The 24,395-nt window shown below is 37.1% G+C and overlaps 1 protein-coding gene across 1 annotated transcript in view; it reads right to left on the bottom strand.

Moving 5' to 3' along the window:
* The window catches only part of SPAG6 (sperm associated antigen 6), a 159,890-nt gene that overhangs the window by 68,610 nt on the left and 66,885 nt on the right, over positions 1-24,395 (bottom strand). The window contains 4 exon segments of the mRNA XM_090267367.1: positions 16,916-16,989; positions 20,542-20,694; positions 21,873-21,899; positions 21,902-22,027. Coding sequence (XP_090123493.1) covers positions 16,916-16,989; positions 20,542-20,694; positions 21,873-21,899; positions 21,902-22,027 — 380 coding nt within the window.

Raw genomic sequence — 24,395 nt, 5'->3', positions numbered from 1 at the left:
CATACTTTCATATGTCTATGGGCCCTCTGTATGTCCTCTTTGGAGAAGTGTTTGTTCAGGTCCTTTGCCCATTTTTTAATTGGGTTGTCTGTCTTCTTGGTGTTGAGTCGTATGAGTTCTTTATATATTTTGGAGATCAATCCCTTGTCTGAGATGTCATTGGCGAATATATTTTCCCATATGGTTGGTGTCCTTTTCATCTTGCTGATGTTTTCTTTAGCTGAGCAGAAACATTTTAGTTTGATGTAGTCCCATTTGTTTATTCTTTCCTTTATTTCCCCTGCCTTAGGAGATACATCAGTGAAAATGTTGCTACAGGGGATATCTGAAATTTTCCTGCCTATTTTTTCCTCTAGGACTTTTATGGTATCACGGCTTACATTTAAGTCTTTGATCCATTTTGAGTTTATTCTGGTGTATGGTGTAAGTTGGTGGTCTAGTTTCATTTTTTTGCATGTCCCTGTCCAGTTCTCCCAACACCATTTGTTGAAGAGGCTCTTTTCACTCCATTTGATGTTCTTTCCCCCTTTGTCAAATATTAGTTGACCATATGAACCTGGGTTTATTTCTGGGCTCTCTATTCTGTTCCATTGATCTATATGTCTGTTTTTATGCCAGTACCAGACTGTTTTGATTACCGTGGCCTTGTAGTATAGTTTGATATCAGGTATTGTGATTCCTCCTACTGTGTTCTTCTTCCTCAAAATTGCTGTGGCTATTCGGGCTCTTTTTTGGTTCCATATAAATTTTTGAAGTATTTGTTCTAGGTCTGTGAAATATGTTGCTGGTATTTTAATAGGGATTGCATTGAATCTATAAATTGCTTTGGGTAGTATGGACATTTTAATGATGTTGATTCTTCCCATCCATGAGCATGGTATATGCTTCCATTTATTTGTATCTTCTTTAATTTCTTTCTTCAATGTTATGTAGTTTTCTGAGTACAGGTCTTTTACCTCCTTGGTTAAGTTTATTCCTAGGTATTTTATTTTTCTTGTTGCTATGGTAAATTGAATTTTTCTTTCAGTTTCTATCTCTGAGTTTTTATTGTTGGTGTATAAAAATGCCTTTGATTTCTTAATATTGACTTTGTATCCTGCTATTTTCCTGAATTCACTTATTAGGTCGGGTAGTTTTTTTGTGGAGTCTATAGGGTTTTCTATGTACACTATCACATCATCTGCAAATAATGACAGTTTTACTTCCTCTTTTCCAATTTGGATGCCTTTTATTTCTCTTTCTTGTCTGATTGCTGTGGCTAGAACTTCCAAGACTATGTTGAATAGGAGTTGAGAGAGTGGACATCCTTGTCTTGTTCCTGATCTCAGGGGGAATGCTCTCAGTTTTTGCCCATTGAGTATGATGTTGGCTTCAGGTTTCTTATATATGGCCTTTATTATGTTGAGGTATGCTCCCTCTATTCCCATTTTGCTGAGCGTTTTCATCATAAATGGGTGTTGTACTTTATCAAATGCTTTCTCTGCATCTATTGATATGATCATGTGGTTTTTGTCTTTTATTTTGCTTATGTGGTGTATTACATTTATTGACTTGTGAGTATTAAAACATTCTTGCATCCCTGAGATGAATCCCACTTAATCATGGTGTATGATCTTTGTAATGTGTTGCTGGATCTGGTTTGCCAATATTTTGTTGAGGATTTTAGCATCTATGTTCATCAGCGATATTGGCCTGTAGTTTTCTTTCTTTGTTGTGTCTTGACCGGGTTTTGGGATTAGGGTAATACTGGCTTCATAGAACGAGTTTGGGAGTCTTCCCTCTTCTTGTATCTTTTGGAATAGTCTGAGGAGGATAAGAATTAGTTCTTTCCTAAATGTTTTGTAGAATTCACTTGTGAAGCCATCCGGTCCAGGGCTTTTGTGTGCTGGGAGTTTTTTAATTACTGCTTCAATTTCACTAGCTGTTATTGGTCTATTCAGACCTTCTGCTTCTTCTTGATTCAGTTTGGGAAGACTATAGGTTTCCAGAAATTTGTCTATTTCCTCTAGGTTGTCAAATTTCTTGCCATACAGTTGTTCGTAATAATTTCTTATAATCCTTTGTGTTTCTGTTGTATCAGTTGTGATTTCTCCTCTTTTGTTTCTGATTTTATTTATTTGGGTCCTCTTTTTTTCTTGATGAGCCTGGTTAAAGGCTTGTCAATTTTGTTTATCTTTTCAAAGAACCAGCTCCTACATATGTTGATCTTTTGAATTGTTAGTTTAGACTCTATGTCATTTAATTGTGCTCTGATCTTGATGATTTTCTTCCTTCTACTTGATCTGGGCATCGCTTGTTGTTCTTCCTCTAGTTCTTGTAGCTGTAGGGTTAAATTTTTTATTAGAGATTCTTCTAGCTTGTTTAGGTAGGCCTGTATTGCTATGAACTTTCCTCTCAGGACTGCTCTCGCTGTATCCCATAGGTTTTGGGTTGTTGTGTGTTCATTATTATTGGTTTCCAGAAACTTTTTGATTTCTTCCTTTATGTCGTTGTTAACCCATTCATTATTTAATAGCATGTTATTCATTCTCCATGAGTTTGAATGTTTTTGACTTTTTTCCTTGAGGTTGATTTCCAATTTTAAGCCATTGTGATCTGAGAAGATGCTTGATATAATTTCAATCCTCTTGAATTTGTTAAGGCTTGTTTTGTGTCCTACCATGTGGTCTATCTTTGAAAATGTTCCATGTGCACTTGAGAAGTATGTATATTTTGCTTCTTTGGGGTGAAAACTTCTATATATATCAACTAAGTCCATTTGATCTAGAGTGTTGTTCAGTGCCTCAATATCTTTGGTGTTTCTTTGCTTTGAAGATCTGTCCATTGTTGACAATGGGGTGTTAAAGTTCCTTATTATGAGTGTGTTGCTGTCTATATCTTTCTTGGAGTCTTTCAAAATTTTCCTTACATATTTGGGTGCTCCTAAGTTTGGTGCATATATATTTATAAGGGTTATATCTTCTTGATGGCTTTTTCCCTTAAGTATTATGAAATGTCCTTTTTTGTCTCTTTTTATGGACTTTGCTGTGAAATCTGTTTTGTCTGATATAAGTATTGCTACGCCGGCTTTTTTTTTTCATGTCCATTTGCTTGAAATACTTTTTTCCATCCCTTCACTTTCAGTCTGTGTAGATCTTTTCTTCTAAGGTGAGTCTCTTGTAGACAGCATATATGTGGGTCATTCTTTCTAATCCATTCAGCTACCCTATGTCTTTTAATTGGAGAGTTTAATCCATTTACATTTAAGGTTATTACCAATAAGTACTTATTCATTGTCATTTTCCCCCTTTGTACTCGTGTTCTTCTCTGTCTCTCTCTGTTTCTTTATCGTCTTAAAGCAGACCCTTTAGCATCTCTTGCATTGCTGGTTTGGTGGAGATGTATTCTTTTAGCCTTCTTTTGTCTTGGAAGCTCCTTATTTCACCCTCCATTTTGAATGAGAGCTTTGCTGGGTATAGTATTCTAGGTTGTAGGCTTTTGTTTTTCATTGCTTGGAATATTTTTTGTCATTCCCTTCTGGCTTGTAGTGTTTCTGCTGAGAAATCTGATGATATTCTTATTGGAGCTCCCTTGTATGTTATTAGTTGTTTTTCTCTTGCTGCTTTTAGGATCCTCTCTTTGTCTTTGAATGTTGCCATTTTAATTATGATGTGTCTTGAAGTGGGCCTGTTGGGGTTCATCTTCATTGGGACCCTCTGTGCTTCCTGGACTTGCGTGACTCTCTCCTCATGTTAGGGAAGTTTTCTGTCATTAGTTTTTCAAAGAGGTTTTCTATCCCTTGCTCTTCTTCTCCTTCTGGAATTCCTATGATACGGATATTATTACGTTTCATGTTGTCCTGCAGCTGTCTTAGAGCCTCTTCAGTCTTGTTCAGTCTTTTTTCATTTTGTTGCATTGTTTGGGAGTTTTTGTGTACATTGTCCTCCAGCTCGCTGATCCGATCTTCTGCTTCCTCTAGCCTGCTTTTAATTCCCTCTACTGTGTTCTTCAATTCAGAGATCGTATTCTTCATTTCCTCCTGGCTCTTATTGATAGCTTCTATGTCCTTTTTCATGCTCATGTAATTCTCTGTGAGTTCCTTGTAGTTTTTCTGGAGTTCCTTGTTAGTTTCCCTGGAGTTCTTTGTAGTTTCCGCTGAGCTCATTCAGCTTCTCCATAATCCATGTTTTGAATTCCGTATCTGATATTTTGCTCCCCTCTATTTCATTTAGCACTCTCTCTGGGGATTCTACCTTTCCTTTTGATGGGGGGTCGTTTCTCTGTCTCCCCATTTTTGTGATTCCTATTGTTTGTTGGTTCTTCTTAGAATGATCTGCACTTCCTGGATCTGCCTCTGGTAGTGTCAGATCATGTACCAGTCTGGGCCTAGGCAGCATGTTGGAGACTTCCAGGGATCTACTGCCTTTGTCTGTCTTCTTTAGTTGTTAATCTATTCAATCTGTGATTAGCCGTCAGGCTTAAGGACCGCGGGTGTGGCAGCTTAATTCCTTTAGGCAGGGCTTTTATTTCCCTTTAGTCTGATGCCACTTGGAGGGGAATGGTCTGTCTGCTGTACTGGGGCGGAGTCAGCACTGGCTGGTCCTGGGAGGAGGTTAGTGTAGCTTCCACTTACTCTTCCACCCTCTTGGATCTCCATCTGTGTTGTCCTTGATGTTATTTCTTTAATCTGTCTGGTTGTATTTCAGCTACTCTTTTTTTCTCTGGTTAGTTGATTGAGAATCACTCTGCCCACCTTGTCTTGAGATCTTTTGTGGAGGTGCTGCTAAAACATAATCACACAACCCAGGCAAGAAACTCACACCCTCCAATATCTCCCAGAACTACAATCTCACTATAGGTTGCAAATGAGCCCATATTAATATACTTGTGGAGATACTGGGACTCTTATTTCGTAGGAGAAACAGATAGGAGTTGTTTTAATTGAAGGAAGGGTAATTTTTGAGCTGGAAGTTGATAGAGTAATAATATTAGCAATTGGGATCAAGGTTATGTAAGACAGCAATTAACATTTACACTGCATGTTTGAAAAGGAGGAGAGGGTTACAGTGTGGAGTGAGAAAGTGGAAGTGTATAATATTAGGATTATATAATCAGTATATGCTATATGATTAGCGTGGAAGGGAGGATAGACACAACAGACATCCAGGCAGACAGACAGCCAGAAATTGAAGGAGAGGGCTGAGGAGGTTAGAAGGTAGGAAACAGATTGAGAAAGAATTTTTCAAGAATAAAAATACAAAGTAGAAAATAGCAAGACAGGAAGGTAGAGAGGAAAGAGAGAGAGAAAGTAGAGAAGAGAAGGGTAGGAGAGAGAACGAAAGAAGAAGGGGAGGGAGAAGAGGGGGGACTGGATTAAAAAATTTTTAAATTATATATTATAAAAAAGATTAGGAGATTAAAACGATATAAAATTGGAAAATAGAGAGAAAGAGAGAATATAGGAAGAGAGTAATATGAGATGGGAAAGCAAGAGGATGGGGGAGGGAAAGAACACGGAGGAAGGAAGGAAATCAAGAGGAAGAGGAGATATTAGGGAGGGAAAGATTGAAATAGAAGAGTTGACAAAAGATAGGATGAAGGAGAGAAATACAAGAGGGAGAGAAATAAGTGAGGGGATGGGGTGGAAAGAGAGAAGGGGTAAGAATGGGAGGGTGAAGGGAGAGGGGGATAGATTAGAAGTATAATTTGAATATTAAAAGATTAGAATATAAAGTGGAACAGGGAGAGAGAATACTTATAGGGAGAGAAGGAAAATAAGGGCAAGGGATGAAAGAAAAACAAATGTAGACTGAAGGGGGACAAAATAAAGAAAGAAATTTAATAAAATTGAAGGTGCTTAGCGCAGAGAAAGGAGAGAGAGAGAGGAAATGGAGGGAGGACGAGGATAGGGCGAGGGAAGGGGATTGGAAGAAGGGAATAGGAAGGAAAGGGAGAGAACTTAAAATTAAAAAATTAACAAAGAATAGGATGCAGGGGAGACATGCTAAGGGGAGAGAAGGGAGGGAAGAGGAGGGGAGAAAAGGAGAGAGAATAAGAAAGGACAGGAGGGGCAGTTAGAGAGAGAGTGAGAAATAAAAGAATGAGGATTTTAACTCAATTCAACTTTTATGCACAGTATTTGGGTATTTTTGGTTTGTTTGTTTTTTTGTTTTTCCTTCCTTCCTTCCTGAGTCTGCCCCTATTCAAAATTCTATGAGTTTCAAATCTTTTCTGGTTGGTTGGCTGGCTGTGGGAGGGTTCTGATTGATTCTGGGAATGCTAGTCTTTTATTCGTGGGCCTACCACCGCTGTGCTGTGAGCTGCATTTAGATGTCCCCTCCTGAGGCACCCTCAGCCCTCCTCAGGCTTGTCCAGCTACTCCTTCCCACTATTGGTCCAGCCTGTGCCTGTCAGTAATCACCACCCTGCCTCCAGTTGTGTCTCTATTCCCAGGCTACAGCTTCTGCTCTCTTCCCTGCCTATATGCTTGCGCACCATACCTCTCTCCCTGTCTCAAGATCGTCCCTTTGTTCTGCAGGACTCTGGCACAGTTGGTCAAAGCGCCGGGCCCAGTGGTGCTTTCCTGCCCAGGGCCTCTCCCCTAGTCTGGAGCTCTGCAGCAGCTTTCCCACGTGGGATCTTCTCCTTGCCCCAAAATTGTCTTTATTCTGAGCTACAGCTTCCGTTGGCTTCCCTGTCTATAGGCCTGCGCGCTCTATCTCTCTTCCTGCCCCAGCACCGTCCCTTTGTTCTGCAGGACTCTAGTGTGGTCAGTCAGCGCAGCGCTCTCCTACCCAGGAGTTCTCCCCAAGTCTGGAGCTCCGCAGCAGCCTTTCCCTGCGGCCCCTTCTTCCCGCCCTAAAACTATCTCCACTCTAGAACCACTACCTCCGCTCTCTTCCCTACTTACACACCCTGCGTGTCCTATTTCTCTCCTAGCCCCAAACCCGCCTTTTGTTCTGTGGGATTCTAGCGCGATTGCTGAAGGCGCCGGGGGCATGCACTTTTCTCTTGCTCAGGAGCTCTCCCCGGTCCGGAGTTCCGCAGCAGCTTTTCTGTGCGGCTGGTCTCCTTGCCCCCAAACTGTCCCTTTGTTCTGTAGGGCCCTAGCGCAAGTGCTGTGCACGCCCAGAGTGCCGAGCTTTCCGTCGGAGGTTGCACCTGAGGAGATTTCCCTCTAGACTCAGATCACACAGTTCCTCCCAGTCCTGGTTGTTCACTGTTCTCTCACTCCTCCGGCTTTTTCAGCCAAATCCTCTCCCTAACTCCCTACAAGAATTCACTTATCGGTGTGCCCCTAGCAGGGGGAGCCTCCAAGCAGCTCTCAGCTAGTGAGCTCTCTGGCTTGGTACTGCAGATGCATTAAATGACTCCGCCTGCAGTGTGTGGTAAACCCCTCCACCCCCCTCCACGCTGCTCCCACGCTCTCCTCCCTGTTCACGCTATCGGAGATCCACACTCACTCAGTCACTCCTCTCCGCATTCGTTCCTGGAGTCTCTCCTTAACAGGAGCGAGCTGAGAACACTGTCCCTACTCCGCCGCCATCTTCCCCTCCCTTGCTCTAGATCCTGTTTTCTTAAATCAAATCCCCTGAGCACAATTTAGCTGGTCCTTGATAGCTTAGGGTCACCATCCTGGCCACCAGTGGCTGTGGCAACACAGTCATTCTCTCTCAGTCTTTGCTATCCATTGTCAGTACTGCTGGCTGCTGTCCTCTGCTAGCAGCTTGACCTTCCTGCCCTACTACTTTTAGTCTGCAATAATCTAAGAAATATTCAACAGCTACATTTGTTTAAGTTGTTTGTAAAATAAGTCATTCAACTTCAAATGACTGTCTATAAGCACCTCCAGTAAAAGTATGAACTTTGTGGAAAATATTTCAGTGGCCTGAGATTTTCTCCTCTTCTTTTGAAGATTTTTGCAGTGTTCCCCGATGAGTGAGACTGACAAACACCAGGAAAATTACTAAAAGTTATTTACCAATATAAATTATCTATATGTATTATGAGGATTTTGTGTGTTGACATACTATTTACTTTCCAAGAACATTAAAAAAGACAATACAGAAACCGATGAAGAAGGAAGTGTGAATTATATATGTGTAAATTTTATAAATCTACATTACCATCCCTGTCAATACAATCATTGACAGTTAAGTAGTAGAACCCTGACCCCATCATACAGAAGAAAACATTGACCCAACAGAAAAAACAAGTTAATTCATTTTCATTTTCTTCCCACACTTTCAGGCTAAGAGCACTTCTTACCTAAATGAACTATCCAACCACATGCTTCAGAATATTGGAAGGAGCATCATATTGAAATGGTTCAAGGACTGGTAATAGGTGAATTTTTATAAGATATTCTTTATTGCTTTTTTATCCTATTGAAATACAAAGCAAATACATACTAAAGTAAGCAATCAATGAAAGCTTGACAAAAATTCATGTCTCATGTTCTTGGAATCTGAAAATAAAATCAATTTCCTGGTCTAAGCTGCAGTTGTTCATTTTTTAAATAGTTGTCAGAAAAATTCCTTCTATTTTTCATTGGTTTTATCATAGAGCACTGTGCCAGTTATCTTTGTGTCAAATTTTTAAATGTATAGTATATTATTGAGCTCTTAAAATACCTATGAGGAAGTTAAAATTATGACTTATAAAGCTATAGACTATAAATTAATATGTATTATGTTTTATTGGTGTAAAAATTTGTGTATATGACACTGTAACACAACAAATGAGAAAATATTTAGTTTACTGTAGGAAACCATTATTGGGCATTCTATGTTCTCCAAAGGGCTTCATGGCTTCTAGGTATGTAGTCAGAATTATTCTACTGTGTGCATTAATGAAAGAGCATTTGCAGATATGCTGCTATAGATCACAGATAGAAACTTCCCCACTCACAGATAGAATCAAAACAGAATCTACTCAACTGCAGAGGAAAGCTCAATAATTGGGAGTGTATCACCCACAAGCAAAAGAATAGGTACCCACAGGTACCTTTCCCACTTTCCCCCAATACTCTGTATTTCATGGTGACACCACGTGGTGCTGTTCCCCTGCCAAAACTGTAGCTGAAGAAGGGCTCTGATGTGACTGCAGCACATTCCTGAAGCCATTTCTAAGGCCATGGCTGGTTGTGATTCTGTTTCTTTGTGTTAAAGCTGGCCCCCTTCACTTTGGAAGGCTTCACAATTGAATTTATCTACAGCTGTTTTCCACTAGAAAATCACATCTGCTTATATGTACAGGGGTGAGTGAAAACAATCTTATTTAAAATCAAAATTTGTTTTCTGTTCACATATATTCTACAAGTAAATTCTTTCCAGAGATATAAGTTTATGCACTTTCGGGAAATTTATGAGAACTCCTTGACCAAAAGAGTTCCAGTAAGTCAGCTTTGAAAATACTAATACATATAAAATTTACCAAAGGAATAGTATATCATAAAGTATCTATATACTATATATAATTTACAAATACAATGATATACCAAACTGTTTATATAGCATATAAAATATGTGTAAAACCTCTAAATGAAGGAAATACAAAAATCTTTTCTCAAGAATACAAAATAAAGTTAATTTTTACACATTTACATATCCCGTAGGGAGAATATTATTTTTTGTAAGGTTAAAATAACTTCCAATACAGTTTTAAAATATAACCAAAATTATAGAAAGGGAGGAGCAAATGAAACAGCCCCCCAAGTGGAATGACCTATTAGAATTAACCAATGGTAAAGTACTTTCTTGAATAGAAGTCTTCTTTCTACTCCTTTCTAGGATTATTTTACAGAGTACTAGGGGAAATAAAATCTCTGCTATGTTAGAATTAATTTGGTGCTTTGTCAAAATACCATCTGCTAAAAATACTATCCTTTTCACATTAAATTGCCTTGGTATCTTTGTGAAAAATCAATTGACCAAAAAAAAAAAAATCTATTTCAGATTTTCAATAAAGTTACACTGATATATATGTCTTTCTGAAAATATTTACTACACTATCTTTATTGCTGTAACTTTGAGTAAGTTTTGAAATTAGGCAGTGTAAGTCCTTCCTTTTCAAGATTGTTTTGGATAGTCTGGTCTTTCGTATTTCCATGTGAATTTTAGAATCAGCTTTTCAAGGTGGTGGAGGGGAGCCAGCTGGGATTTTTGATAGATTGTGTTGAATACATAGATCAATTTGGGGAATATTGCCATCTTAATAATATTGAATCTTCCAATCCGTGAATATGGAATGTCTCTCCATTCAGATTTTCTTTAAATATTTTCAGCAATGTTTTGTAGTTTTCAGTGTACAAGGCATATACTTCTTTTGTTATATTTATTCCTAAGTAATATGTTCTTTTTGATGCTATTGTGAATAAAACTATTTTTTAATTTTATATTTTAATAGATCATTATTAGCAAAATATAAAAAATGATTTTTATGTTTTGATCTTATATCCTCTAACTTTGTTGAACTCTTATTCATTCTAGGATTTGTGTGTGTGTGTGTGTGTGTGTGTGTGTTCCATGGGGTTTTCTATGTACATTATCATGTCATATGTTGAATTTAAAATTTGGTAGTCTTTAGTAAATGTGCCTATGTTAGCAAAATGAAATCGTTCTTACACCTTCATACTGTGATTGAAAAGAAATTATAGGAGGTCAATAAACCCTTTTATTTAGTTAACTCAGTAAATCAAGTAATATCTTACTTTGAACTAATGAATAACAGATTATGAATTTTTCTAATTATCATTGCATTTAGTAATTAGTGTTTATCCTTAGACATACCTAATATGCGATCATGTCAGAGGAGGAGTCATGGGCTATCTATTTAGGACAATTTGAGGTTGAGTCTGATTTTCCTATGAACTAGCATAGCATCTACAGTTCTATATTCATTTATTCACACTGACTGAAGCTGTTGTAAAACCGCAATAAGTGATTAGAAACACTATATTTTACCTCTTAGTAAGATACATAAGAATAGTAATTAAGAAAATAAAATTGTCAATACAAACACTTGATACCATTTTAATTGTTTTTCACAAAAAAATGAGAGGAATAATAGAAATTATTCATTATTGATTTGCTTAATGTATTTTTTAACTGTTTAAAATTAAAAAATGTTTCTTATTCAAAAGTTAATTTTGTTCTGAAAGCATTCTGGCCCAAAGAGTTATAAGGAAAGGGGAACATAGGAATACATTTTGTTTCCTTAGGTTAGGCAAAGCCTTCTTAGGTATGGCTCCAATTACACAAGCAACAAAAGAAAAAATATATAAATTAAATCTTATTAAAATTTAAAAGTGTTTTGCTGTAAATGATGACATCAAGAAAGTGATAATAAAATCTACAGATTGGGAGAAAATACCCTTACAACTCAAAAATAGCATAAATTTTAAATGGAAAAGGGTCTGATTAGAATTTTCTCCAAAAAATATATATGAATAACTGATAAGCAAGTGAAAATATTTTCAATATCATTAACCATCAGGGAAATAGAAATCAAAACCACAATGAGATATCAGTTTAGACTCACTAAGTGGGTATCATTAAAAAAAAAAAAACAAAGATAATAAGTGTTGGCAAGGATGTGGAAAATTGAAATTCACATACATTGCTGATGGGAATACAAAATGGTGCTCACATTGGAAAACAGTTTTGCAGTTCCTCAAAATGTTAAACAGAATTATTGTATTAGCTAGCAATATACTAGCAAGTATCTACCCAAGAGAAATGAAAACAGTCCACACAAAGCCTTGTACAATAATGTTCATAGCAGCATTATTCATAACAGACAAAGAGCAGAAACAACCCAATTGGTAAATGGCTAAACAAACACAGTACAGTACGATAGCATTTGACAATAAAAAAGAACAAAATATCAATATATGCCATATGAGAATGAGCCTTGAAATTTATGCTAAGTGAAAGAAGCCAGGAACAAAGGGCCACATGTATTGTATGAGTCCATTTAAATTAAATGTCCAGAAGAGACAAACAGAGAAAGTAAATTAATGGTTGCTTGGGAATAGGTAGAGAAGATATGAAGTGATGGCTAATGAGGGGATTAAAATGTTCCTAAATTAGATTGTGGTGTGCCTGCACAATTCTGAATATACTGAAAGCCAACGAATTGTACACTTTAAACGGGTAAATTATATGGTATATAAATTAGATTTCAACAAGTCTGCTTTAAAAAGTTAAATGGTACACAATAAATCAAATAATTATCTTAAAAAGTTTTATAACTAAGGTAATATAATGAACTTATTCAAATGCCAAAGCTAACATGGAACATAGGATGTCTCTAATCAATACAAATAAAAATGCAATTGCTTGAATATTTAAAAAATGTATGTAGGTAAGCTTATTAAATAAAAAATGTATTTTGTTCAGTTTTTAATATGGTATTTGAAATAACATAGGCACAGGCAGGTAATAAAACTATGTGAAAATATGAAAGAAATTCTAAAGGGCTGCTCATTGGTTCTCTTGGATTGGAATCAATTAGAGAATGTTTACAGAAACCGACATGCCTTTGGGACAAAATAAACTTCAACATAGCCTTATAATTTGAAAGCTACCACAAAGAAACAAATGAGAAATACCATTAGACAGTTCCTGAAGCTTTTGGTTGCATCTTTCCCCACTGAATAGTGTCAAATCAAACAGACTTGAACTTTCCTTCAATAACTGGTACAATCCAAGTGTCCTTTGGGAAGGAAAAGAGAATAATCAAGTCCCTATGTTAAAAAATATTTGGATGAATTTAAAGCCTTGGAAGATTGATAAAGATCCCACTTTTTAATTAACTACCCAGTGTATTTCCTGAAAGTAAATATTGTATCAAATGTAGGCAGAAGGAACCTTAACTTCATTAGCAAACCTAAATGTTTTACTAAAGTCACCTTTGTTAAAAAAAACAACAGAAAAAATTATTCTTACTTTTACTCCAGTGATAATTATATAATATCATAACAATTCATTAAAAACTAAGTTATATAAACTTGGTAGTATATAAAAAGTATACAGAATGGGCAAAAGAAGGTTTACAGTTGTAAGTAAGTGAAATACACAAAGTTTATTCTTGTATTAATATTTATTAATTATTGTATTATTTATCTGTATTACAACTGCAAATCTGCTTTTGCCCACTCCTGTACAGTGCTACATAAGAGAGTACTTGCAAGGGTTTCTCAGCTATAATTACTGTCAACTCCCCACTATTAATTTTTCATGCTCTAGCTCACATATTCCTTTATTTCCAAAACTTACAGGAAAATAGAAGCTATTAAATGCAGAAATCTGAAAGTGATAGAGTATCTGATAATGTATTTGTTGACAATCTAGAAGTTGAACATAATTACTATTATAGCCTGGGCAGCACAGCTTATGCCTAAGAAACCCTGCAGAGGAGACAGGTCACTGGAACACTAGAAGAGGCAGGAAGATGAGAACTGAGGAAGAGGGAAGAGGGAGGAGGAAAAAAGAGGAATTGGGGGGATAGGGGAGGGAAGTGGGAGGAAGAAAAGACAATAATGATAATGGGTTAAAGAAGTTTGAGGCCAAAGAAGACTATATATATAGGTTAAAATTACATGTATGTAAATAAGCTGTCCTGAACAATTCAAAACTGAAAATGGGGTAGCGAGTTTTCAACCAGAAAGTCAAAGAATCACAGAATTCTTAAATGGGAAAAGACCTTAGCACATTGTCAATCTTATTTGTCCTACCAAGCATTGCCAAGGAATGCAGTTAACGTTGGAGAAATATAAGGGAAACCCCAAATCTACCAAATCATTGCTTTGATTTAGAAAATCTTATTTAAAAAACAACAAAAAACATTAATCTTAGAAATTAACTTCACTCAATGAATTTGTAGAGAAATAATATGTAAAAATACCCAAATATACTTAAATTTAATTTTATAAAATTTATAAATGTATAAATATATAATTAAATAAATGATTCACTATATATAACTTTGATAATCCCTGAACTGTACAAGTCTAATAAACTTCCTGACTCGTTGTATAATCTAAAGTTACTTCAGCAAATGTGTTTGTTTTCTTATATGTTAATTTATTGTTTTAGTTAAAATGTAAATATAATTTTACTGTTGTTAATTTTACTTTGAATTATTGACTTTTCAGTGCACTTCCTTTAATCCAAGTCAGTTCTGAGAGCTGTTTTCAAAAAGTTACATGTTTTCCTAATAAGGTAGTATCCTGAGAAACATTTTCTTTCTTTGAAATTCTATAATTATTAAACAACCTATCCTGCTTTATATTCATGTTTTGTGAAGAATTTTGGTAGCTAATAATATTTTCTTTCAAAAAGCTGGATTTTTTTAAATGCATATTTTTAAATGTTTAATTTTGTAAATGGTATGGACATTTTTCTTTTAAGGAACAAATTTAAGACACGTAATTAAAAGACCTGACAAACTTGGAGTTAGGAGAGGTAAACCATGGCTTCAAGAACACCTCCTGCCCAGTTATATTATACATTTGAAAACATCTTAAATTCATTTGGACTCAATATTTTAATGTAAGATGAGCTAAAGTTCTCTCCAGCTAATTTTAACTCCAAAGTTCTACTATTCTTCAATTCCAGCCCTATAAAAAAGTCAGCAAGAATGTAGAAGGCAACAACCAGATATTTATTTTACAAACAACTTTGCACCTGCAGAAAACTTTCTTTGAAATATATCACAGATTTTTAGAGACATGGGTAACCGGTTTTCAAAGAAGGGTCTCCTTGGTTCTGATGAATTTGTGTTTCTTGACCTCTAAAAGCAATATTGTCCATAATGAAAATTAAAACATTTTAAATTATATATTTTTAAGAGTGAGTCAAAAATCTAACAAACCTTCACAAAACAGTAAGAATTAAACACTTTAAAAAACAATCATTAAAATGACCATTCTACCCAAAGCAATCTATACAGCCAATGAAATTCCTATTAAAATAGCAATGGCATACTTCATAAAACTAGAATAAATATTCCAAAAATTTATATAGAGCCATAAAAGACCCCAGATAGCCTCATCAATCTCACAGAAGAAGAACAAAGCTGGAGGTATCACAACTGATATTAAACAATACTATAAGGCCACTGTAATAAAAACAGCTTGGTACTGGCACAAGAACAATCATATAGATCAATGGAAAAGAACAGAATGCCCAGGAATAAATCCACACCTGCAGGAGCAATTGATATTTGACAAAGGTGGCTAGAACATACAATGGAGTAAATACAGCCTCTTCAATAAATGATGTTGGGAAAACTAGACTGGTACATGCAAAAATATAAAATTTGACCACCAATTTACACCACACACAAAAATAAACTCAGAATGGATAAAAGGCTTAAACATAAGTCACAAATCCATAAAAATTATAGAAGAAAACATAGGTAGTAAAATCTCAGTCAATGTAGAAATACTTTTACCAATATATCTCCTAAGGCACTGGAAACAAAGCAGAAAATAAACAAATGGGACTACATCAAATTAAAAAGCTTCTGTACAGCTAAAGAAACCATCAGCAACATGAGAACATTTTCACCAGTGATATCATTGACAAGGGAGTAATCTTCAAAATACACAAAGAACTAATACAACTCTATATCAGGAAGACAACCCAATTAAGAAATGGGCAAAAGAGACTTCCAGTCAAGATGGAGGCATAGGTAGACACACGTTGCCTCCTCATGCAACCATAGAAAGAATTACAGCCAGATCTAAAAAACAAATACCCTGCCCCCCCCAAAAAAAGACAGTGTCTTATATTAATTTTTGCTCCTAAAGATGCGCTAGGTCTTATTTTCAGGGGATGTTCTATTTTTCCATGAACAAGAATTTGCATTTATTGTTGAACAAAAAAAATCAACATTTATTAATATACTGTAGTCATGTGATCACAAACATCAGCATAACCAGCCAAACTCTGAATTCCATCAAGAATTTAGGGGGAGCTGTAGCAATGACTGCCACTAGGTCTTATTTTCAGGGGAGGCCTTATATTTCTAAGCTTGAAAAAAATTTCACTAGGTCTTATTTTCGGGGAAACATGGTAGCAACCAGAACCATCAAAAAATTGAGCTATATGAAAGTCTGACAACCAAGGATTTAAAGAAGTCACATTAATCCAGATGGGTATGAGGGGCAGAGTCACGAAGACAGAGCAGAGAGGTGGTGTGGCTCAGACAAGTGGCGGTGGTGGTGGAATAGACAGTCCCACATTCATGTGTGGTGGATAAAAATCTGGAGGGATACGCTGGGAGTAAGCAATCTCAGCCCCAGGCCAGACCACACAGCCCAGGGTTCCAGCCCTGGGGAGATAAATCCCCATTACCGCTGGCTGTAAAGACCAGTGAGGTTGGGGTAGCAGAAGAAACTGCCAGATTTTCACCACCTAAAGGGCCTGGATGGTCTTATAATGTACATAAACCCCAGACAACTGCAAGGGCATACAGGAAATGGGTGAAGTGACTAGAAATGGGGTGAGTACCAGGCAAATTGCCAGAAGCCAGGTAGCAGCACTGTCCCCTCTCTCAGCCCCCCACCATGAACAGAGCCACAAAGTGGTGAATTGGGTGGCCCCACCTTTGCAATTACCTAAGGCTCCACCCCACACAATTTACAAGTGCCTTTTCTACATAGACCACATTACTAAGACAGGGAATAAAAGCAGCTCTACCTAATACACAGAAACAAACACAAGGAGGCTACCAAATTGGGGAGGCAAAGAAATATGGCCCAAATGAAAGAATAGAACAAAACCCGAGAGAAAAAAATTAAAGGAAACAGAGATAGCCAACCTATCAGATACAGAGTTCAAAACACTGGTGATCAGGACTGATAGAGTACAGCAAAAAATAAAGGAAGAAATGAAGGTTACACAAAGTGAAATAAAGAAAAATATACAGGGAACAAAAAGTAATGGCCTTAATATGATCTTCTGGTTCTTCTGACGAGCAGATTGACAACTGGGGCACACCCTGCAAAGTTAATCAAAAGAGCAAGTGTTAGGAATCTAGAGCAGGATTAAAGAGTCCTCAATGTCTCTCAAACATTAGAAGAAATCATTTTGACCTTAATCCTTTTTTCCCTAGGTGGTTCAATAAATGAGCATATCATGGGGGCTATCAGTTTTTCAATTCAATAAAATGACTAGAACTAACTTACCTTAATTATCTGTTCCAATCCAGCTAAACCAAAACTATCTCTGCTAGTATTTTCTCCCCACGTAGAGAGGCATTTAACCAAACAACAGATGCCACAGATCAATACATAGGCAAAATCAGATTCTACTGTGACACTTTAAAATGCTTAGATTTTAAAATATTTATTTTCCTTTGTTAAAAAAAGTTAATTTAGAATCCTTTACAATCACCTTTTCACTAAGCATAATAGATCTGATGACAAAATAACTACTATAGATTTAAAATTCCATGAATAAGGTGAGCCAGAATTTTATTTAAGTAATTTTTAGATTAAATATATTCACTAAAACCTTTCTTGAAATAGTAAATAAAATTAAATTAATTTTGGCCTACTTTAAATGATAGTTTTGCCCATTTTAATGATTTAATGTTAAAGTAGAAGTGATTACTTTTGTCACACAGATAGCATGTGATTATATTTTGCATTTTAGGCTTCAGTTTTATCTAAATAATCAAAACATATTTAACTAACAGGCCTCAAATATACCACAGTTTCTATATCTAAGGAAGAATCAAATAGCCAAATCAGATTATAATTCTAGATTCAGTATAGGAACAATTTTCTAACTAATTTGAGACTATAATAATTATCATCTTAAATTTAGTACCACAAAAGTCAATGTCACATTGTCATGCTATATCATAGCAAAAACCAAATGATCATATACGCTTTTCCCCCCCTATACTGTCACAGACTCCGGCCAGTGGTGTCTGCAGCATTGTGGATGAAGGCGAATAAATTCACATGGACTCTATGAATTCTGTGGAGAAAAGGGACAGAACGACCACTCTGTAGGTGAGAGAGTTTCCTGACCCTTGCCTGGACAGGCTTTTATTGCTTTCAGAGTGGATTACCTTAAAAAAAGCCTTGCTAAAGGCAAGGTCACTTTGGATGATTATTCCTTACAGAAAAGAATGTCATGCATACAAGGGAGTGATAAGGATGGGTGGGCTAGTGATATCCTGTCCTTAAAACAGCTCAGAATAGTCCTCAAAAAGTACTTTTAAATTGTACATTAAACATTTATTGTTTCCAATTCAGGGTGAGGGAGTTTTAGCAAAGGCAAGCTCCAAAGCAGCCTAGATACAATGAAGGCCTGATTCCCACAGGAAAGCTGATCTGCAGGGCTGGTTCCTGTGTACCGCCTTGCACCTGTCAGTTTTCCAAACCAGGGCTGAGCTACATTCACCATTGCCACGCAGACCGGTTCCCTATACTGTATCTGTAAATTTGGTTATTAAGACCAGTTTCCTAAAGAGAGCTGCCATATTTCTTCATTGGCTTCTTTTTTCCAACTAAAAATGTTTTTCTGCCCATATAAAAGGTAAGACCTGTCTTCAGAATGAGGCAACTTTCCAAAAAGTCCATACTCTGGGACATATCAAGACCGAAGAAGGAGGAAAAGAAGTCAGTCTTCCCCACCCCATCCTCCAAACTCTGATTTACTGGCCTCAGCAGCAAATGAGATAAGAAACATGAATGTGCTTTGAAAATGATAAAATATTATTTAAATGTGAAGTACTGTTATTAGTCTTTATAGTACTATGTAGTAAAAACAAAGAATGACACAGTAATATGTGGTTTGCCTAAAACTGCTGCTGCCACCTTGATCTTCAATTAAGTGGGAGAAAACTAGGTGGGAGAGGCCAGCAGCAACCCTAGACCAAAGGAGAGAAGCACCTCCTGGTTAGTTTTGGGAGGAAAATATAGGAAGCAAAAGCAATTACTATTTCTTTCATCATTCTTCCTATGTGTAAGCTTTCTGACAATCCACAAGAGAACTAAGAATCAAAAATCCCAGTAATATCCCCATAGTGACCTTTCAGAAAGCAGGACTACTGTTCTAGTCTCTATAATAGTCTTTGGTAATAGAAGAACAAAAAGAAACATGTAGGATAAAAAGTAAGTAAAGCCAAGAATTATCAAGGAATAGGTAGAAAATGAAGATCTGAGGCTCCTTTTTATTCTGAGGATTACCAAGGGATAAAAAAAAATCCACACTTCTGTTTAACATACAGCAGCAGGTTTTCTATGATGATAAGAAACCCACACCCTAGAGGGTGCCAAAGACACTGTAAGCACACAGCCTTGAAGCGTTCTTCAGGACATCAATATTTATACATTCAATCAATATTTTTGAGCACCTACTATGTGTCAGAGTTACACGTATGGTGAGTTAATATCAAGTTGTAAATTGAGATGAGGCCCAATTCCTGTAGCAAGGACATAAAACATTGCCATCTGACATATGCTCTGAATTGCCCCCATCTAAAAGAGAAATGAGTTCATGAAAGCTGATGGAAAGTAGATAAAAGGGATGTCCTAGCCATTGTCATCTATCCAGATGACAGGAAAGGGGAAAATGACTGCTGGGCATGTAATTTAAATAGTTGTCTTTAATCAAAGTATGCTTTACATGTTTGTAAATATATACAGTCAATCCTTCAGAATACAAATACACTGAATACTATATTTCAGTACATGTAATACTAATACTCAGAGGTATTGATAGTTATCCCCTTTATTAGGACTAATATTATTAGTCCTAATAGCCAAAATCCCCTGGCTGGTTTGGCTCAGTGGATTGAGCGTTGGCCTGCGAGCTAAGTGTCGCTGGTTCGATCTTCCAGTCAGGGCACATCAGAGAAGGAAAACTCTGACTCCAAAAAACCTCCGCTGCCTTGCGGCATACCTCTTCAGGGGAAAGGCTAAGGGAGTAAACCCCGACAGAAAATCCGGAGCCGGAGTCCCGAAGGCGGTTTGACGTTGTAGTCAACACCGGCAACTCCTGCGGCGCACCTGAAGCCAAGCTGTATTGACTCCGTCTTTCTCTTGGACCCTTCAGCTGCGAAGAGAGGGGGGGTCTGCTGCATGGGCAACAGCAGACCCTCCATATCACCCTGCCCAGGCTCTGTAGCTTCAGCTTCACTGGAGAGGACACTCCAGCGTCATCGCAAGATGTCGATTTAACACGGGAGGAGACAGATACCGTGTCACTCCCGAGTCGGACTGCACAGCCATTCTCGGTGGTGCATAGACTCTTAAGAAGCTACACCATCGTCTCTGGAGACGGACGGCTGCCGACGACGGATGATAGTTGTAGATATTAAATACTGAGTAAAACTTTTAACTGTCTACAAAGTAAACCTTACTTCAAGCATTGCTTTCAGAAACTTACTAAAAAGTCTTGAAAATAAGCTGAAGAATTTTTCAGGTTTCTTTCACTCTGGTTAGTTATATTTTATAATCTGTGGGAGAGTTTTACTATAGCTCTGTCTTGGAATTTTTCACTACAATAACTAGAAGAAAACCAAGCAAGAACATACCTTGGAAATGATCATTGCCATTGCCAGATTCTCAGAATGAAGCACCACATAACCAAGCATCATGATGCCAGGCAGCCTTATGTTTCCTTTGCAAGACCCAGTGCAAGCAATCACAACAGCGGCTCCTCCTGTGTTAACTATCAACTGTGCAAGCTAAGGGAAAGGAAGGAGCACTAGGTAATTGTGACCAAAAAGCATAAGAAAATCTTTAAATAGTACTTTAGTATTGCCAAACGTTTTTACTTAGGACATAAAAACACCTGGTGAAATTTGAAATATGATTTAGTGAAATTACTATACTATTAAAGAAATCCTATTTTGAATGTACAAGTACACTCACTATGTGGAGCTTACCCTGTGCTTCAATTTTTCATGCATCGATGGCACAACTTTTATCCCTATTCTAATGGATGTCAAAATTTCTCACTTAGACACCAAGCTGAGGGCTAGTTCATAACTAGCTAACTATTGAAAGCCCCAGTCACAACATATGAGTATAAAGCAGATTAATCATTGAATGCTGAACGACGATGTCAAACTTGAATTATTCTAGCCTAATTATCCCCCCTTTGCAAACAATGATTACTAACTGATTACACTTCAATCACAAAAATTTCAGCCAAGTAAAGATATTAGGTGAAATAAAGAATTTAAACTTGAGTAAAATGAAATTGATATTTAACTTGAGTAAAATGAAATTGATTAGTCAAAATAGACACAGGAAAAGATACAGCTTTGAATCCACCCAGGCTGGCTTCATCTCTATTCCTTTAGCATCTAAGAACTTAGAGCAGGAACCACGATGTAAGAGCAGCTACTAGAGCAGTTACACTGGGCTGGGGGCCTGGTGGTCCCTCCCACCCTGGAACTGTACAAACTCTCATTACTTTCAGCTGACCTGAAATGACAAGAATGGTAAAGGTCTATGGTCCCCACAATCTAGAAATGGAAAGCAGGAAATGATTAAAAACTGAGATTTCTGTCTCAAACTCCAATGATATAACCCAGTGGGGTTCTCAACAAGGAATACTTTTGTTGTCTGGGAAACATTCGGCAATATGTGGGGACACTCTTGATTATCATGATGTGGGAAGAGGTGCTACAAGCAGGGGCCAAGTATGCTCCTAAATATCTATCCTGCAGTGCACAGGACAGTACCCCACAACAAAGGATTATCTAGACCAAAATGTCCATAGTGCTCAGAATGAGAAACCCTGACCTAACCAAATAATGTGGCACAGCAGCTTGGCCTTTTATACAAACTGATGTTTTAATTAACAGTGAAAACTAACTAATATTATTGTAGTTAAAGCTTTTTTTAAAAAATTTACCTTGGGTGTATATTTTGCAATCTCTCTAAAATTAAAGTGGAAGCATTTTTCTTTACATATTCATCTTTGTCATTCAGGCAAATGAGTACAACCACCATTTGTGCCAGATCCACGAAATGTTTTGCAGTCTGACTGAGAGCTGAAAGGACCTCATGCTGTCAAGCAAAAACCAAAATAAAGCTTACTTAGGGTCCACTGCAAAGTTCAGGTGTAATTTAAACAGCTTTATACACAATCCAATTCATTTATAAAAAGAAAAAATAATTACATGTCCAAATAACCCAAGATTTCTGAGTCCTGAGATATTCATATCCTAGTCTTATACCTAAATACTCAATTTCTTAAATCCCCTCATTTCCAAATTAAATGTCTTAGTGCTCTATAGACTATTTTAACCTCTATTGCACTTCCAGTCAAGATGAAAGTGTAGGTAGACATGCTTCACCTCCTTGAGCAACTATAGGAAGGATTACAACTAATGTAAAAACAAAAATCACCCAGAACTTCCAGAAGATCAAACTATATGGAAGTTCAACAACCAAGGATTTAAAGAAGCCATAGTCATCCAGACAGGTAGGAGGGGTAGATACAGGGAGCCAGGGCAGAGAGGACACAGTGCGGTGGCAATGAGGCAGCAGCAGCTAGGGAAAGGGTAGTCTGAATTTTACATGTGGTGGATTGAGCGATCCCAGTCCCAGGCCAGACCATGCAGCCCAGGGTTCCAGCACCAGGAAAATAAAGCCTCATAAATTCTGGCTGTAAAAAGCAGTGAGTGTTGGGGCAGAAGAAAAAACTGCCAATTTCTCAGGAGAACCACCACCAGCACAAGAGCTAGAGGAGTGCCAGTCACATACGGGAAGGGGGTGAAGTGACTGGAAAGGGGGCAAGTGCTGAGCAAGCATCCAACAGCCAAGTAGCCACTTTGCTCCCTCTCCAACCCTTCCCCCACATACAGAGCCACAAAGCAGTGAAGCAGGTTGCCCCATACAAATACTTAAGGCTCTGCCCCATACAACATAACAGGTGTGCCAAGACAGGGAGTCAAAGTAGCTCTACCTAATACACAGAAACAAACACAGGGAGGCTGCCAAATTGAGAAAACAAAGAAATATGCCCCAAATTAAAGAACAGGAAAAAAACCCAGAAAAATAACTAAACAAAATGGAGATAGCCAATATATCAGATGCAGAGTTCAAAACACCAGTGATCAGGATGCTCAGAGAACACATTGAATATGGCAAAAACATAAAGGAAGAAATGAACGCTACACTAAGTGAAATAAAGAAAAATCCACAGGGAACCAACATTGAAGGGAAGGGAGCCAGGTTCAAATCAACAATTTGGAATGTAAGGAAGAAATAAACAGTCAACTAGAACAGAATGAAGAAACAGGAATTTGAAAAAATGAGGCAAGAATAAGAAGACTCTGGGACATCTCCAAAAGTGCCAACATCCGAATCACAGTGGTGCCATAAAGAGAAGAGGAGGAACAAGAAATCGAAAACTTATTTAAAAAAATAACGAAAGAAAATTTCCCTAATTTGGTGAATGAAGTAGACATACAAGTCCAGGAAGCACAAAGAGTTCCAAACACATTGAACCCAAAGAGGACCACATTAAGACACATCATAATTAAAATGTCAAAGGTAAAGAGAGAATCTTAAAAGCAGCAAGAGAAAAGCAGAGCATTACCTACAAAGGAGTTCCCATAAGATTATCAGCTTATTTCTCAAAGGAAACTTTGCAGGAAAGAAGGGACTAGCAAGAAGCATTCAAAGTGATGAAAAGCAAGAACCTACAACTTAGATTACTGTATCCAGCAAAGCTATCATTTATAATTGAAGGGCAGATAAAGTGCTTTCCAGACAACATAAAGCTAAAGGAATTCATCATCACCAAGCCATTATTATGTGTAATGTTAATGGGACTTATTTAAGAAAAAGATCAAAACTATGAACATAAAATGGCAACAAGTTCACAACTATCAACAAATGAATCTAAAAAACAAAACAAACTGAGCAAACAACTAGAACAGGAATAGAATCATAGATATGGAGATCACTTGGGGGGTTATCAGTGGGGAGGGGGAAGGGGAAGAATGCAGGAAGAGGTATAGGGATTAAGGAGCATAATTGGTAGGTACAAAATAGACAGGGGGGAATGTTAAGAATAGTATAGGAAATGGAGAAGCCAAAAAACTTATAATCACAACCAATGGACATGAACTGAGGAGGGGATTGCTGGAGGGAAGGAGTGTACCAGATGGAGGGGGACAAAGAGGGAAAAATTCAGACAACTGTAATAGCATAATCAACAAAATACACTTTAAAAAATAAATAAACCTCTATTGCAGATGAGCAAAGAATATGAGCTTTGTATAAATCCTATCTCTTAATTATGCAATACTTAAATTGTCATTTTACAATACATGTGGTAATATAGTACAAAAAAAAAGGTCAGGCAGAACTAACACCTTATTTTTGGCATGATGCTGATAACATTTCAAGGAACTTTCCATTGCTT

The sequence above is a fragment of the Furipterus horrens genome, unplaced genomic scaffold (genome assembly GCF_987537825.1).
Source record: "Furipterus horrens unplaced genomic scaffold, mFurHor1.1.pri manual_scaffold_2, whole genome shotgun sequence".
Classification (NCBI taxonomy): domain Eukaryota; kingdom Metazoa; phylum Chordata; class Mammalia; order Chiroptera; family Furipteridae; genus Furipterus; species Furipterus horrens.
This window is presented reverse-complemented; position numbering and strand designations above follow the sequence as displayed.